This window comes from Cyphomyrmex costatus, unplaced genomic scaffold (genome assembly GCF_001594065.2).
Source record: "Cyphomyrmex costatus isolate MS0001 unplaced genomic scaffold, Ccosl1.0 scaffold309, whole genome shotgun sequence".
Lineage (NCBI taxonomy): Eukaryota > Metazoa > Arthropoda > Insecta > Hymenoptera > Formicidae > Cyphomyrmex > Cyphomyrmex costatus.
Genome location: NW_017277221.1, coordinates 581,566 through 596,980, shown reverse-complemented (window position 1 = coordinate 596,980; position 15,415 = coordinate 581,566). Strand labels below are relative to the sequence as shown.

At 32.9% G+C, this 15,415-nt stretch overlaps 1 protein-coding gene across 1 annotated transcript in view; it reads right to left on the bottom strand.

Annotated features, from left to right (window-relative positions):
- Meltrin (disintegrin and metalloproteinase domain-containing protein meltrin) overlaps positions 1 to 15,415 on the bottom strand; it is a 113,164-nt gene that overhangs the window by 18,918 nt on the left and 78,831 nt on the right. The window contains exon 3 of the mRNA XM_018542204.1: positions 1,897 to 2,052. Within this exon, the coding sequence (XP_018397706.1) occupies positions 1,897 to 2,052 (156 nt within the window). The remainder of the gene's footprint in view (positions 1 to 1,896; positions 2,053 to 15,415) is intronic.

Sequence of the window (15,415 nt, the reverse complement as noted above, 5' to 3'; positions counted from 1 at the left end):
TCCATATTTTTAAGTGATACGTAAAAGATTATTTTGATCATAGAACGCTATTAATATATCATATTTTTACATACAAGTGAGTGAGGTCATTGAGCACTACACTGTGATTATTAGAAGGTCTAATCTGTTCTGCTAAAAGTCAGGACAAGCGGAGGCAAGTTCTTAAAAAAATTTAGTCTGTTATATAATATCAGTTTAAATTCTCTGGTAGTCAGTATTAGAAAAGAGATTAATATTAAAATATATTTTTTAAGTAGTCCTGTGTGTTAGTACATATTTTATTAGTTTTATTAGTGAGTTATGAGGAGTTTTGAACTACATATCGTTTCAAGATTGATTTTGATAATGTGTTCGTATTCTTCTTTCATTTTAAATTAATAATTAAGTTATATTTGTGTTGACAAAAGTCTAGATTATAGGGGAAAATGTCCTAAATCAGTACATGTTCCAAATAGGATCTTTTTAATTTAAATAAATACCGTTAAGCAGATTTGCGTGCTATTTATAATGTAAAGTCCTTATGAGACACCGAACATGTGACAACAATTTGGCAATACTCTGTTATAGCGTTCATAGAATAGATGCAAATATGTATTTTTGGCTATCATGCAGAAATAAAAAAAAATCCTTGTAAATCATTATTTAAAAGATGTTCAAAATTTGAACGGTAATTGATTTGAGATAATGAAAGAGTGTAAAATTCTCAAAAATATCAAGAGTTTTGTGATTATTTTTGCGGTTTATTATAAAATTTGTTCTAATAATTCGAAAAAATCCATGTTCAAATCGGACTTCTCTTTAGGTGTCCAAATCGGATCTATACAAAAAACACTAAAAGGACGAGTAAGCCAGTTAATTCATCGAAGAAAGAAGGTTTGCCACAACCTGATTGTAGTACTGGTGATCGATTAACCAGATCTGGTCTAAGGAACACTAAATCAATAAAATATCAGACTCAGATTAGTGGAACTTTTTTTATTGATTTTATTTCTAATAATATAAACTATAATTTTATCTTTGAGTCGTAAATTGCTCGTTTTTATTCAATACTAATAAAAATTAGTTAAAATATTTTAAAATTTTACCTAAAAGTCCATAAAAACTTATGGTTCCAAATCACACCGGAAAATGCATTTTTACATTTTCCATTTTAGTTCGACATAGGTAAGAGATATGTCAAAATGATCTGAAGCAAAAATGAAGGAAATTAAATGATCTTTCGAACGGCACCATTGGTTTTATGATAGGACTTTATTTACGCCTCATAGAGAACAAAAATTGCAAATAGGTCCGATTTAGACCACTCTCCCCTAAGTATTTTGTCATTAATAATGTAAAACATATGAAATTTAATATTATCTACGTTAAGAATAAGTTATTTTTACAAGGAAATAAGATATTCTGAGTAATTTATATTTTGTATGTAAAGTTTATGTATCGATATCAGTGTTCAAAGGTTCTATATAATTATTAGATTAATAGCCGATGTGTACAATTTTTAATATTTTCATCGCAAAGTAAATCATTAAATACAACATATATAAAGTAATAAAATAATATCTAATAAAACAATTCTTTATCATTCGTAATAATTGTTGAGAAAAATTGTAGCGATTATCTCTTTTTTTATGGAGAGTCAATAGTTGTATCGTAAATTTCACGTCGCATATTATACCATTAAACAGCGATAATGCCGTTCTTTGTGTCTTTCGATAATGAGTCACGAATGAATGGCCGAGCACGGGATCAAGTTGAATAAATCTCGATACTTTTCTAGATTGGTGCTGGTATCCGATAGCATTACGTTTGCTTCGATATCGATTAGCGCAAACGTTGTTTGCGGAAAAACGGTTAGCCGCTACGGATGTGAATACTGGATGCCCAAGTGGTACTTACAACTTTCGACGGGGTGTGCACTTTGTACGTGCCGCGATGTTGGTGAAGTTGCTGATAGCCAACTGGAATTAAATCGGTGTTCAGTCGAAGGTCGAGAACACGTTCAACACCGTCCACATTGAAACCCACCGTCAGCACGTCCGCATGCTCATGGTCCTAAAAAAGAAAGAAAATATCCATCTTGAATTTCGATCTGAGATTATAAATTTCTTATTCTTAATACAGTAGAACCTCTTTATATTCACACGCTCGGGACCAAATGTAACAATATAGATAATCTTAGCTCCATCCCAAATCAGGACCGTAAATAGCCTTCTTAAGCACATGTAGCTGAGAAAAATAAACTATTTATTGAGATGTGACTAACAAAAGTTTTCTTACTTTATTACTTGAAAATTGTGTTGTTCGAACAACTAAATTTTAAGCAACCCGTATTTATCGCAAGACGAATAACAAATGACGATTAGCAAATGAATAATAATAAATAGTATATTGTTAGAGAATACTAACAAATATAATTGTTAGAGCTATAGTATGTATAAAAAATATATACAAAAAAAGTTTTCTTGAAATAATATTTAATTAGGATTTGTTTAATTTCTATTTTGAATTTTGGTGATGATAAAATAGATTCTCGAATCTTGAATTAGTTATGAATAATGATCTCGTATATTTAATTGTAAACACAAGATATAAAGTTTATATACAATATAACAATGACTTTATTTAGCGTAGACAATAATAGCCTTACTTAACTTGGAGAACAATGGATTAACGCAGAAATACAATTTTCATGTTAAAATATTGCCTGTTAGTCGCAATAGCTGAGTAAATTCAAATTCGTGTTACGAAAGCGATATCAATTATTAGTGGAACAGTCGATTACGCATCGTGATTGTTTCGATACGATTAATCCGATTTGCCGACTGTCATATCGTCGAACGCGTAAAACAGTTAGCGTTTGTGATTTCTCGAAGCTGAAAAGCTTTGTTCTGAAATTTATGAACTCTCGGAATTACGGCACATTCTCCTATCTTTCGAATATGGCTGTATACGCGTGCCGAGTGAACAGAAATGAATTTGCGAATCTTGTTCGTGCCAGAGCCCAACGACATGCGCAATGTTTAATTCATAGGGGCCGTCCCAGCCGAGATACTTTTCCTGCGAGTATTTTGTGTTGAACAGAATAGATGCTGTGTTACCTGTAGCGTAAACCAAAAATAATATTAGAATCTCTCTTTCCAACAGTCGGCTCGAGATTGGGTCTCTTAAACCTTGAGGTTAGAGAATGCGGAATTTCTAGTTTTCAGGTAGTTATGAAATTAAATTTTGTTTTTTTTATGTTTAACATTATTACACAGTACATATTCCCTTATATTAAAAGTTATACAACTGAAAAAATTAAGCTTTTCAGAAAAGAGAAAAACTGTTTTTTAATTTGACAGAAAATTATTGAAATTAATTAAATAATATATTGATCAAAAAAATATATTCTTAATATGTTATTGTATAAATTAAATATTATTGCTGTGTTACTTTTGTTTCACAACTCTGAAAACGATCTTTTTTTTTTTTTTTTTTATAATAGTGATGGTTTTGAAGATTTAAAGAAAAATATTCTTTTTGAGTTATGACAATGTTTTGAGTTATGATAATTTTTTAATGAAATTAAGTTAATTTATCTTTATGATAGTAATATTTATTTAACACATTTATGGTAATAACTCAAAAATTACTATTTTTACTTATATCTTATTTTTAAAATAATAAGGGAGCAATCTCTGAATAAGTAGCTCATGTTATTGTAATGACAACTTTACCAATTTGGAATTGACTTTTAATCAGAAGATTAGAAAAAAACAACTTCTAAATATTACGAATTTGTACGTTTTTTTAATTGAATAAATAAAAATTGAATTTATAATTTTGAAAAAAAATATATCACTAAAAAAGATGTATAATTTTTTAAAATAAAATACACAATTTTTCTAAACAAGATATATTCTCTCCTAAAAGAAGAACAATTTCTTCTGTAATCAACTTCTTATTTCGTTATTTATTATGGCTAAGTGATTGAAAGAAAGATGGGAAAATCAGCCAAGACTTAGTGAATCAAGATAGTCTGCTACAACCAACTTTTAGAAGTTTATATAGGATACGCGTACGCGTAAACCTGTAATATCTCGTGGGCTACATTTCACGGTCTTACGTTCTATCATCTACGCCAAGAAGAATATAAAAGAAGCTTTTAACTAACTGTTCTCCGTCGCGTGCAAAGACAGCAAAGCAACGTGATGGAAGCTCTACTCTTAATTAGTCTAAGTGCCGCGTTGGACTGAAATTGTGGCAGTAATTACTCAAGTAACGTAACGTAGAATTGAAGAGCCGCGTTTCAACGCCGCCGGGGTGGATAGACCGAAGGTGCTCTATTATATCATCATGAATTATTGATTAGTCTCTTTACGCGCTTCGACAACAAACGCGACGCTCTAAACATAAAATAGTTTTAGTTAGCTAGCCGTTTGTATATAAAAAAGTAATCCATACTCGCGCAATTACAGAAATGCTCAAAACGCTACTTCTCTTTAACTAATTTAATGTTGTAACAAATTACTATGAAAAATATAAAATGGTAATTTTCCACAGTTCTCACATTACAAGTACACTTCATTTTAAATTAAATACAATTTCACATTAAATTTAAATATAAGTAAATATAAGTTTTATCTGATAATAGAAAATTAAAAAAACAAGTAATCTCATGCAAAGTAAGATATAACAGAAATTATGTCTAAAGTCTCGTTCGGATGGAGAAATAAGTATGGTCGTGCGTCTGTGCACGTTTAGCCAACAGATTTTAAAGACTAGGGAAAAACCATTTTTTTTCCCACGCGCCGTGGTACGCTAAGCGGCCCGTAGCGCTGGTGCTTACAATTAGTGATGGTATACGGGCCGCTTTTCGTGCGCATGCGCATCGATAGAGTCACGTGAACCAATGATGTCTCGCGCTCGACTAGTCGATTCAGCCGAGCCGGCTAGACTGAGATCTAAAAGGCTAATACTTATATACTCTCTCCTTATTTTATATTGGAGAACTGGCAAACAATTATACGCCTCATGCTCCCTAACATTGAGATGGCTTCTCTTGATCTAGAGGATGCTTATTTTTTGTTACCTATTTATCCTTCTTGCAGGAAATATCTTAGATTTCAGTGGCAAGGAATTATCTACGAATTTACAGTGCTACCGTTTGACTTTGCTGCAGATGCGGTAGTGTCTCCGGCCATGTCGAAAAATTGAAAGACACTACAAGTCTCTTATTCCAAGCCACCAAAGTCCATTTTTCGGGGGGTGCATAACTACTAAAATTAAAAAAATTTTGAATGAACGTTATATTTCTTGAAAGGCGGCATCGACACGAGTAATTCGAGCCAAAAAAAACTTTAAATCGGTCAAGCCGTTCTGAAGATACAAGGGGTCAAAAACGTTTCTTAATTTTTCATAAATGATGAAAAAACATCTCCTTCTCCTTCTTCTCTGTCTATATTCAAGGCCGTATTAAAACTTTCTATAACATCTTCTCTCACCTTTCACTCACACCTTTATCATCTTCGACTTACCGCACCCCCTTCCCTCTCCCCTCCCCCTCCCTCACCACCCATCCCACCACCCCTCTCTTTCGCCGTATTTTACTCTCTTTCGTTATATAATATTTTTAAATCATTTTTTTTATATATATTTGTGATATATTTGTACTCTAAAAAGTAAGTGATATTCGAAAAAATTATATCATAAAAATGAAAAGTTCAAGCCATGTTCAAAAAAGAATACTCAAACATTAAGATCTTTTTATCTAATAATAATATATTACCATGAAAAGTAACTGATATATTATTAATTAAAGGTGCCAGTACAAAGTGAACATACATTGCGGACGTAGACAACAAGAAAAGAGATTGAGGTTTCAAATCAAATCAGCTCTTAATTCAAACCATGATTCTTTCTCCTATTTCCAGAAATTGGCGCAACTATTAAATCGAAATAAACCGGTAGGCTCGCCTTGCGAAAGCATTTCACTTCAACCATTGGAGATTAACTTTTCGTTCCCTGATTACAAAGATATTCAAAAAGCTGATCCACGTAGACTCGCCTATAAGCTCCGTAAGCTTTTTGGCACCGAGTTCAAAATTATCCTTCCGAATAACTATCCTGTACTTCCCAATGATGAATCTTAACCGCACAACTTGATCTCCAATCCCCGAGTAAATTGCTTAAATGCATTGACCCCAAAAACAGAGAACATCTAAATTACCAATGATGTCTCGCGCTCGACTAGTCGATTCAGCCGAGCCGGCTAGACTGAGATCTAAAAGGCTAATACTTATATACTCTCTCCTTATTTTATATTGGAGAACTGGCAAACAATTATACGCCTCATGCTCCCTAACATTGAGATGGCTTCTCTTGATCTAGAGGATGCTTATTTTTTGTTACCTATTTATCCTTCTTGCAGGAAATATCTTAGATTTCAGTGGCAAGGAATTATCTACGAATTTACAGTGCTACCGTTTGACTTTGCTGCAGATGCGGTAGTGTCTCCGGCCATGTCGAAAAATTGAAAGACACTACAAGTCTCTTATTCCAAGCCACCAAAGTCCATTTTTCGGGGGGTGCATAACTACTAAAATTAAAAAAATTTTGAATGAACGTTATATTTCTTGAAAGGCGGCATCGACACGAGTAATTCGAGCCAAAAAAAACTTTAAATCGGTCAAGCCGTTCTGAAGATACAAGGGGTCAAAAACGTTTCTTAATTTTTCATAAATGATGAAAAAACATCTCCTTCTCCTTCTTCTCTGTCTATATTCAAGGCCGTATTAAAACTTTCTATAACATCTTCTCTCACCTTTCACTCACACCTTTATCATCTTCGACTTACCGCACCCCCTTCCCTCTCCCCTCCCCCTCCCTCACCACCCATCCCACCACCCCTCTCTTTCGCCGTATTTTACTCTCTTTCGTTATATAATATTTTTAAATCATTTTTTTTATATATATTTGTGATATATTTGTACTCTAAAAAGTAAGTGATATTCGAAAAAATTATATCATAAAAATGAAAAGTTCAAGCCATGTTCAAAAAAGAATACTCAAACATTAAGATCTTTTTATCTAATAATAATATATTACCATGAAAAGTAACTGATATATTATTAATTAAAGGTGCCAGTACAAAGTGAACATACATTGCGGACGTAGACAACAAGAAAAGAGATTGAGGTTTCAAATCAAATCAGCTCTTAATTCAAACCATGATTCTTTCTCCTATTTCCAGAAATTGGCGCAACTATTAAATCGAAATAAACCGGTAGGCTCGCCTTGCGAAAGCATTTCACTTCAACCATTGGAGATTAACTTTTCGTTCCCTGATTACAAAGATATTCAAAAAGCTGATCCACGTAGACTCGCCTATAAGCTCCGTAAGCTTTTTGGCACCGAGTTCAAAATTATCCTTCCGAATAACTATCCTGTACTTCCCAATGATGAATCTTAACCGCACAACTTGATCTCCAATCCCCGAGTAAATTGCTTAAATGCATTGACCCCAAAAACAGAGAACATCTAAATATCAAAATAAATTAATAGAAGGCTCAACAAGTATAAAACAAATAAGTTGAAAATAAGAGAAAAGAGCCAAATAGTTTTCTTAAAAATTATAAATATAATGAATTCTAAATATCAATTTCGACGTAACACTTGTAACGTTATTATATATATTTTAAATAGTTATATATTTTTATATTTATAGATCAATTATATATTTAAAAAAATCTGTTTTAACTAGACGTTACATTAATTTGATTGCTTGACTCTAACATTGCCCTTTTCTTAGTGTTGTTTATTTTTAAAATCTGTTGGGGCTAAACGTGCATAGATGCACGACTACATTTATTTCTCCATCCGGGCAAGACCCATCGGCATAATTATGATAGAACTTCATTTGACAGATATATAAAATAAATTAATTTAAAAACGTGTGTGTGCCTGTCAAATGTAAGTTATAAATGACGTTGAGCTCTTACTGAAATCAACTACTATTATTTTAAAGTGTAAATGAGCGTAAAATTAGATTCCGTATATAATAAAATATAAATTTTAATTCCCGCAGCTTCCGCAACATTGAAATTTTACGTTGAAATGTGCAGCCGGTAATTTTCAGAAATACATTAACCAAATTGAGAAATATCTCCGATGCAATATTTACGAGGTAGCTTACTCTCGGGAAACAAATGGCGCAATGACGATATTCTTCAGGAAGCCAAGTTTAACGATACGACAGCGTAACACTGTGCACGATACAGAATCGACAGTGCACTCCTTTGAAATCCTTTCAGTGTGGTGTATATCATTGTCCAGCGACAGTTAGCAATCTATACTTGGCTCGTGGCCACCGCAGAGAGACCGTTTTTGATATCATACCCTGCTGGCTTCCGCATAGTGGCATGACCCGCATTCATCTTCCGTCGATATCGAAAAATAAATATACCGCTGGATCAAGACTATTGGGTGTATCTTTGTACAAAGTATCTGCAAATCTACTGTGCAAAATGTAAATTCAACAAAAATTAAGCAAATGAGAGTATGGCGCGATATTTAGTACGCAAATAATTAAAAAATTTAATTGGTAAACAAATCATTCATTAATAATGGTCTAAATTCTAAAACGTCGCTTAAATGAATATTGTAATAGCAAATTAAATATAACTTTTTTATAAATTGAGCTTTTTAATTGTTTGCACACTAAGCCACTGTGCTGTTGTGCTCTCATTTATCTAATTTTCGTTGATTTTTTTTTAATTTCGAGAGTCCTTAATTTATTGTTATTTATTTAAACAACACATTATCAATTTTTCCTATCTCGACATTCGCAAATCACAATATTGATTCTTTTATTTCAAAAAAATTAACAAGTAGATCAGGGAAATCACAGATGAAATATGGTTTCATGAATTCTGTGTAACACATGCTGTCTGCAATACGTTGAAATAAATAGGAAACTCGACAAGCAGAGTCACTTACTATACAATGCCATTGAATCGGAGATGATAAAGGGAAATTCAAGAGTTGCTAAGATAAACGCGAAAGCTTGCAAAGGTTCATGAATACTTTTTGTTTTTTGTTCTGTTAACACATCCCAAACAATTTACCGAGTGAACTAACTGCATTAACCGGTTGCCGGGTAACGGATTAAGCAGCCGGCAAACGTTCCAACTTTTCCGCCAATTGAACGAAATTCCAAGTGCCATCGCTGTCGTCGAAAAAAATTCACCGTACTGTCCTTTTAATCCAGTAACCAGAACCGAGTTAATCCAAGGAAAGAAAAAAAGTGTCACGCGGAAGGGAAAACGGGGCGCTTGTTAAAATGAGAAAGAAAGAAAGAATGAAAGAGGAAAGTTTCTAGCTACTGTAAAACTTGGCCGACGTGGTCCTTACGTCCTATCCATTGTGTGTCCCCGTAAACCACTCTCGCTCAACGGAGTTTCTGGCTCTGTGGTTTCTGCATCGCTGCTTTTCGGAAACTCAAAGAAAAGCTTGGCGGTGACACTGATCTTTTTTAGGAAAATTCTGCGAATTGCAAAAGATGTTCATATAGAAATCCATCTAGAACGTTCTGATTAAATGTGATGGAATTCGCATGGATTATACTCTGACGATAACAATTACCCAGGTTTCATTAACTATTAGAAGGCCAGACTTGTCACTACTAGTGACCAGTAACAAAAGTCTGTATAACTTGAATCACCGCAGCCCATCAAATATTCAGCTATTATTTCATATAACTGAGAATGTATTGACAAGAAAAATTTGATAGTAATTCCATTTTTCGCCACTAAGAGGTATACCGATTTTATTTACTCGCTAAAGAAAAGTTTTATATGTACGTAATATTAAAGCAATGATAAATCTATCTGTGAAAAATAAGATTGCGAAGAATATCACAAGTTGGTGTTTCGTCCCGGCTTCCACTACTGAACTTATTAGTAAGGTAATGTAGTGGGAGCCTACCTTAGACGCCTGTGTAAGTTGTTAATCGAGATTCTATATAAACAAATATACGCGTATTTCAACACTTGCGAAAAACTTTGCGAATATCCTTAGACCTCTGATGGCGAGTCGACGTAATAATATTCTTCGCAATCATTTATCTAAAGTAGTAATAACGTCTATTTTCAGGCGCGACGTGTATTTAAACAAATATAAAAATCTTTTTACGACCGTACAATTGATAAACAATAATAAGAAAAAAGGAAGCAACAAAGCAAAGCCATTAACGGTCAAAGCTAGATCACAATGCTTATTATAATGTGTGAATTTATATGCCGCTAAGTCTGAAAAAATTTTCGGCACGCGATTGAGTGAACTACATACGCGGTATATAAATTCACACATTATAATAAGCATTGTGATCTAGCTTTGACCGTTAATGGCTTTACTTCGTTGCTTCCTTTCTTCTTATTATTGTTTATCAATTGTACGGTCGTAAAAAGATTCTTATATATGGTATGTATTATTATTATATGTATATATATATATGTATACTGAATTATTCACAGACAGAAATTTATTTATATTTAATATTAGATTTATATTGTATTTAAAATACTCATTTATCTTAAAAATCAGAACATATAAAAAATCAATCGTCCTTCGGCACCTTTTGCCATAATCCAATTGAGCTGAAATTTTCCAGAAATTGTTTTTTTTATAAAAAGGAATCATTCTGAATCATGAGACTAAAAAAATTCCGTGTTCGAAAAATAAGGACCACCCTAGTGTATACAAGAGTTAATAATTTATTGATATGTACCATACTATTAATATAATATTATTTGAGTATATTCTGTTATTTCTTCAATTAATCTTATTCATTTATTTTATTGTTTTACTGATCAAAAAGTTAGCGAAAACACATCGATAACATCATTCACTGACACTTTTCTTGCACAATTAAGATCGCTGCAGTATTTACGGAAAGTATTTTATCTCTCCTTTGTAAGCGCAAACTTTTGGATGCCAAAATCTGACGTAAAGCTCGAGCCGCGCATAAAGAGATATCCACTCCTTTCGCCATAGCTCTTACCTCTTACTCGTCAGGAATACCGCGAGAGGTGGTTTAAAATCATAGCGTGCGATAAAGCCGAACGGAACTCCATCGGCAATTTATTGGCCGATATTGCGTTTACTCATCCAATCAGCTCCGACTTCCATGCATATTAGTAGTTTAATCGCCTAATTACCTCCTTCCTTCGTCACCACGCTCCACAGGTTAATTCGGTAGACGATTTTGTGTGGAGTTGGTTATATCGATGCAGCAAAATCAAATGCATCCCGAGAGTGCGCAAACAAGTCTCGAGATGTTCGAAGTTATGTCTCTTAAGTATGAATTAATGATTATTAAAGCAATTACGAACTTAAAACACTTTAGGATCACTATATGCAGCGATAATATTTCAAAAAAAGCAAATAAAGAGAAAAATAAAATAGAAAAAAGAGTTATTCTTTTTTTTTCTATATATAAAAAGAATTCTGCTAAATTCTTTATTATATTATTTTACATAAATGTATTATAGAAAACCAGTAAAAATTAATGATTAATTGTGTAACTGACAAACAAACAAGTATTCTAACCGAACAACATCCTTCCCAATACAAGAAAAATGTTTATAAGAGCTTCTGTAATTATTAATATGTAAATAATATATAAATAAAAAGAAAAGCAATGCAATTCGTAAACAATTAGAACATAATTAAAAATGTATATAATAAACAAGACATTACAGGGACTTTTTCTTTTACTTGACTTATTCTTGAAGGCACGAAAATAATATTTTTGTTCAATATAATTTCTTTTGTTTTCGTTATGACAAGGAATTTAAGACTTTCGCAGTTCCCTGATCTTTCCTACCGTACCGACATTTCTCGATTGCGTTACATTTCTCTCCGATCTAAACATAGTTTCCATGGTTTTCTGCATCCTGCTTTAGGCTCGCTAAAGGAAAGCTCGAACGTTGCAAACATTGTGCGAAATATTACTTTCTTACTTTTCAAGACAAATTTGGATACGATTCATGTGTACAGTACGAATAATAATTCTTGTTCAATCACGCGATACGTACATGCAATAGAAGCAGAAATATGAATAATAATTAACTGGGTGCGTGTTATTCGGGACGTTGGATTATGAGGAATTATAACTGCTTCTATCAAACGGATTGACACTGTTTGTGTGAGTGATAACGAGAATCAATTACTCGTTTGATCGAAAACTATATCACGAGGTTTATACAGGGTGATCCGAAATTCGCGAATTCGGAGTATAGGACATGATCCTTTATACTAAACAAACACCTTTTTCCACACACACCGTCACAGAGGTTTGCCCCGACAGTACTATCATAGCAACAGTACAATCGTAGAAGAAGTCGTGTGCCCCTTCGCAGGGGGTTGGGGGAGGTGAGAGTTACTTCGCGTGGAAAAAGTTTAACGTTTCTAAACAGAAGGAGATGTAAAATAGTACTTGTTATAATACATATATGGCAGAAATTATACGTTAATTTTGAAACTTTTTTTGTTAATAACTTTTTAACGGACAGTGACCGCCACCTAAAACCTACGGGAGGTTACTCAGGGTCATGACCTTGACAACATATGTCAAGGTCAAGATCATCGGGGGGGGGGGGGGGGGGGCTCCCCTATTCTATATATTTACCATAGTTTACATATTTATTAAAAATTTCTTAGAAATAGTTAATGGATAAAAAATCGATGCATATTAACTCCTACTGTTCTATTGTGCATTTAACTACAGGCTTGTAAAATTCAATAGACTTGATACGTGTATGTGCACATTATATCATTCTATCGTCTTATTAAATCGTTTGCTTTGTATTCTTTTCGATTCCACTTAACATCAATCAAGAAGTTTGCTTCGCAGTCTATTCAGGGCCAAATCGCGCACGCGAATTACAACTTTTGTGTCACTAAATCACAGTTCATAAGTCACAGAGTAGAATCTGCAATCTACAACCACAGCACTATGGTTGATTGTAAGTAAATAAACTCATACACGTGCCTGCGGAATCACATATCAAACGGTGTATACTATATTTGACGACACCATAGCAGTACTAGTGTTATGTTATACTCTTATCCGGACCAACAAGCACACATATATGTACACATACGTACACGCCATGTGGTTACAACCTTGGTTACAACATTCGGGATTGCGGTAGTTGAAGTTTGTTTCACAATTCTAGAATTCTCAATGTTAGTGCAAGCACTTTAGGAAGAGGAAAAAATTTTATACATAATTTTATACATAAGTCTTCATTTAAAATAACATATAATTTTATGTAATTTTTATTTGAGATGAATTTATTTAGCTATATAGGATACCGTGACATGTCACTAATTTGCCATCTGGCATCACTAATGGAGGATTTCTCCATCACTTTCATTATTTTTACAGATTTCTGTTTTCTCTTAGAGACTTGCAAGCTATGTACAGATAATACAAAGTAAAAGTGAATACAGAAACAAAATTATTTGTAATCATATTCAAAAAATATTTATCCTCTCAAATTGAATGAAAAAGTATTTATTCGTTTCTTGATATATAAAAAAAGAAATGTATTCAAATGGATGTTTTTATTTATTTTTTATTCATTTATTCGAATATTAGGTGTATTCACTGGCACACTAGTATGGCACACAGAATCCCCTTGTTCATAAATACATGTACATCAACATATGTTTTAATATTTATCAGCAATATTATATGTACATATATCTAATGAAAAAGCACAAACTACGGCGTAAAAAATTAATATTATAAAATGTGAAAATTAAATTAAAATTATAATCTTCTGACAAACACTGCGTTAGGATTAATAAAAATTATATCTGAGTTTAATAATAAATATTATGTTTAATAAATTAAATATTATTAATTAAAATTACCTATATATATTGACAATAAATTTTACTCATTATATTGTATATGAATGATTAATAGATTGAATAATTAAATATATTTTTAATGCGTTTTTTATCTTTCCTTTTTTTTTCTTCCTGTAATAAAAATAAATATTGTATATTGATTTATTTTTAAAAACTGTCGATGAAAATCGCATCATTGCATTCAAGTTGTAACAGGCTCCATTTTTTCTTTATCGAATGAAATCTAGAGAGATGCAATAAACGGGATGCAAACTATCATGAGTGTATTTGTTACAGTTATACTTGCAAAGTGACGTACGTGCAGGTCCATTGTGGCACCCGCCAAATAACGGATTCACAAGGGATGACACCGAGATGTGTATACACCCGATGTAAATTCTGTTGTTGTTCCTGTAAGTATACACTTCTGCCTGCCATCTTCTATTATGTGGTACGTTACGCCAGCGAAAAGAAGCGAAGATAGGATAAAAGTACAGGCACACGCTGTATTCAAAACAGCTTTCACAGAAATGAAACGTTACTTTATATCTTCCTCGACGTGCCTTTCTAGTAAACGGAAATGTTATTGCGTAACCGACTAAAAGTTGTTCTTATTTTCTCTAACCACCACACAGTACTCGCTTTGGTTATATTTTCAACATATTCGAAATGAATCCTCTACCTGTACTATAAAAAATAAAATTACACACACTTTTATGTTATTCATTACATAATATAATGATTATATAAATAATGTGTAAAAGTTACACAATTTATAATAAAAATAAATAAAACTACGTTTTTTAGTACAAATTATAGTAGTTCGGTCCGTTTTTTTGTGTTCAAAAATGCATTTATTTCAAAACAAAATGAATGAACAGATTAATTAAAGTATTGTCCATCGCTGGCTACTACTTTTTCCTATCTTTCAGGCAATTTTCGAATTCCATCTCGAAAAAATGACTCAACTTTGAAGACGATCCAATTTTGGAGCCAATTTTCGATTTTTATGAAAAAAGTGAACCGGTGACTTGCCAAATCGTGCTGCACCCTTCGGAACAACTAGTAATCAGAAGGAGCAATGTCTGGAGAATATGGCGGGTGCGGCAAAACATCCCATTTGAGCGTTTCTAAATATTTTTTTACGACTTTTGCGACATAAGGCCGAGCGTTGTCGTAAAGAAAAATAACTTTATCATGTCTTTGCTCGTATTCCGGCCGTTTTTCTCGCAATGCACGGCTCAAATGAATCAATTGTAGCCGATACCAATCGCCCGTAATAATCGCCAGGTTTCAGTAGCTCATAGTAAACAACATCCCTTTAGTCCCACCAGATACAGAGCATGATCTTCGAACCATGAATGTTTGGCTTTGGTATTGATGTTGAGGTCCATGGCAAAGATTGACCGGGTTTAGCGTAGTATTTTTTCTTCTTGGGATTATCGTAGAATATCCACTTCTCATCTCCAGTCATAATCCGATGCAAAAAACTTTTTCTTTGTTGCCTTTGAATCAG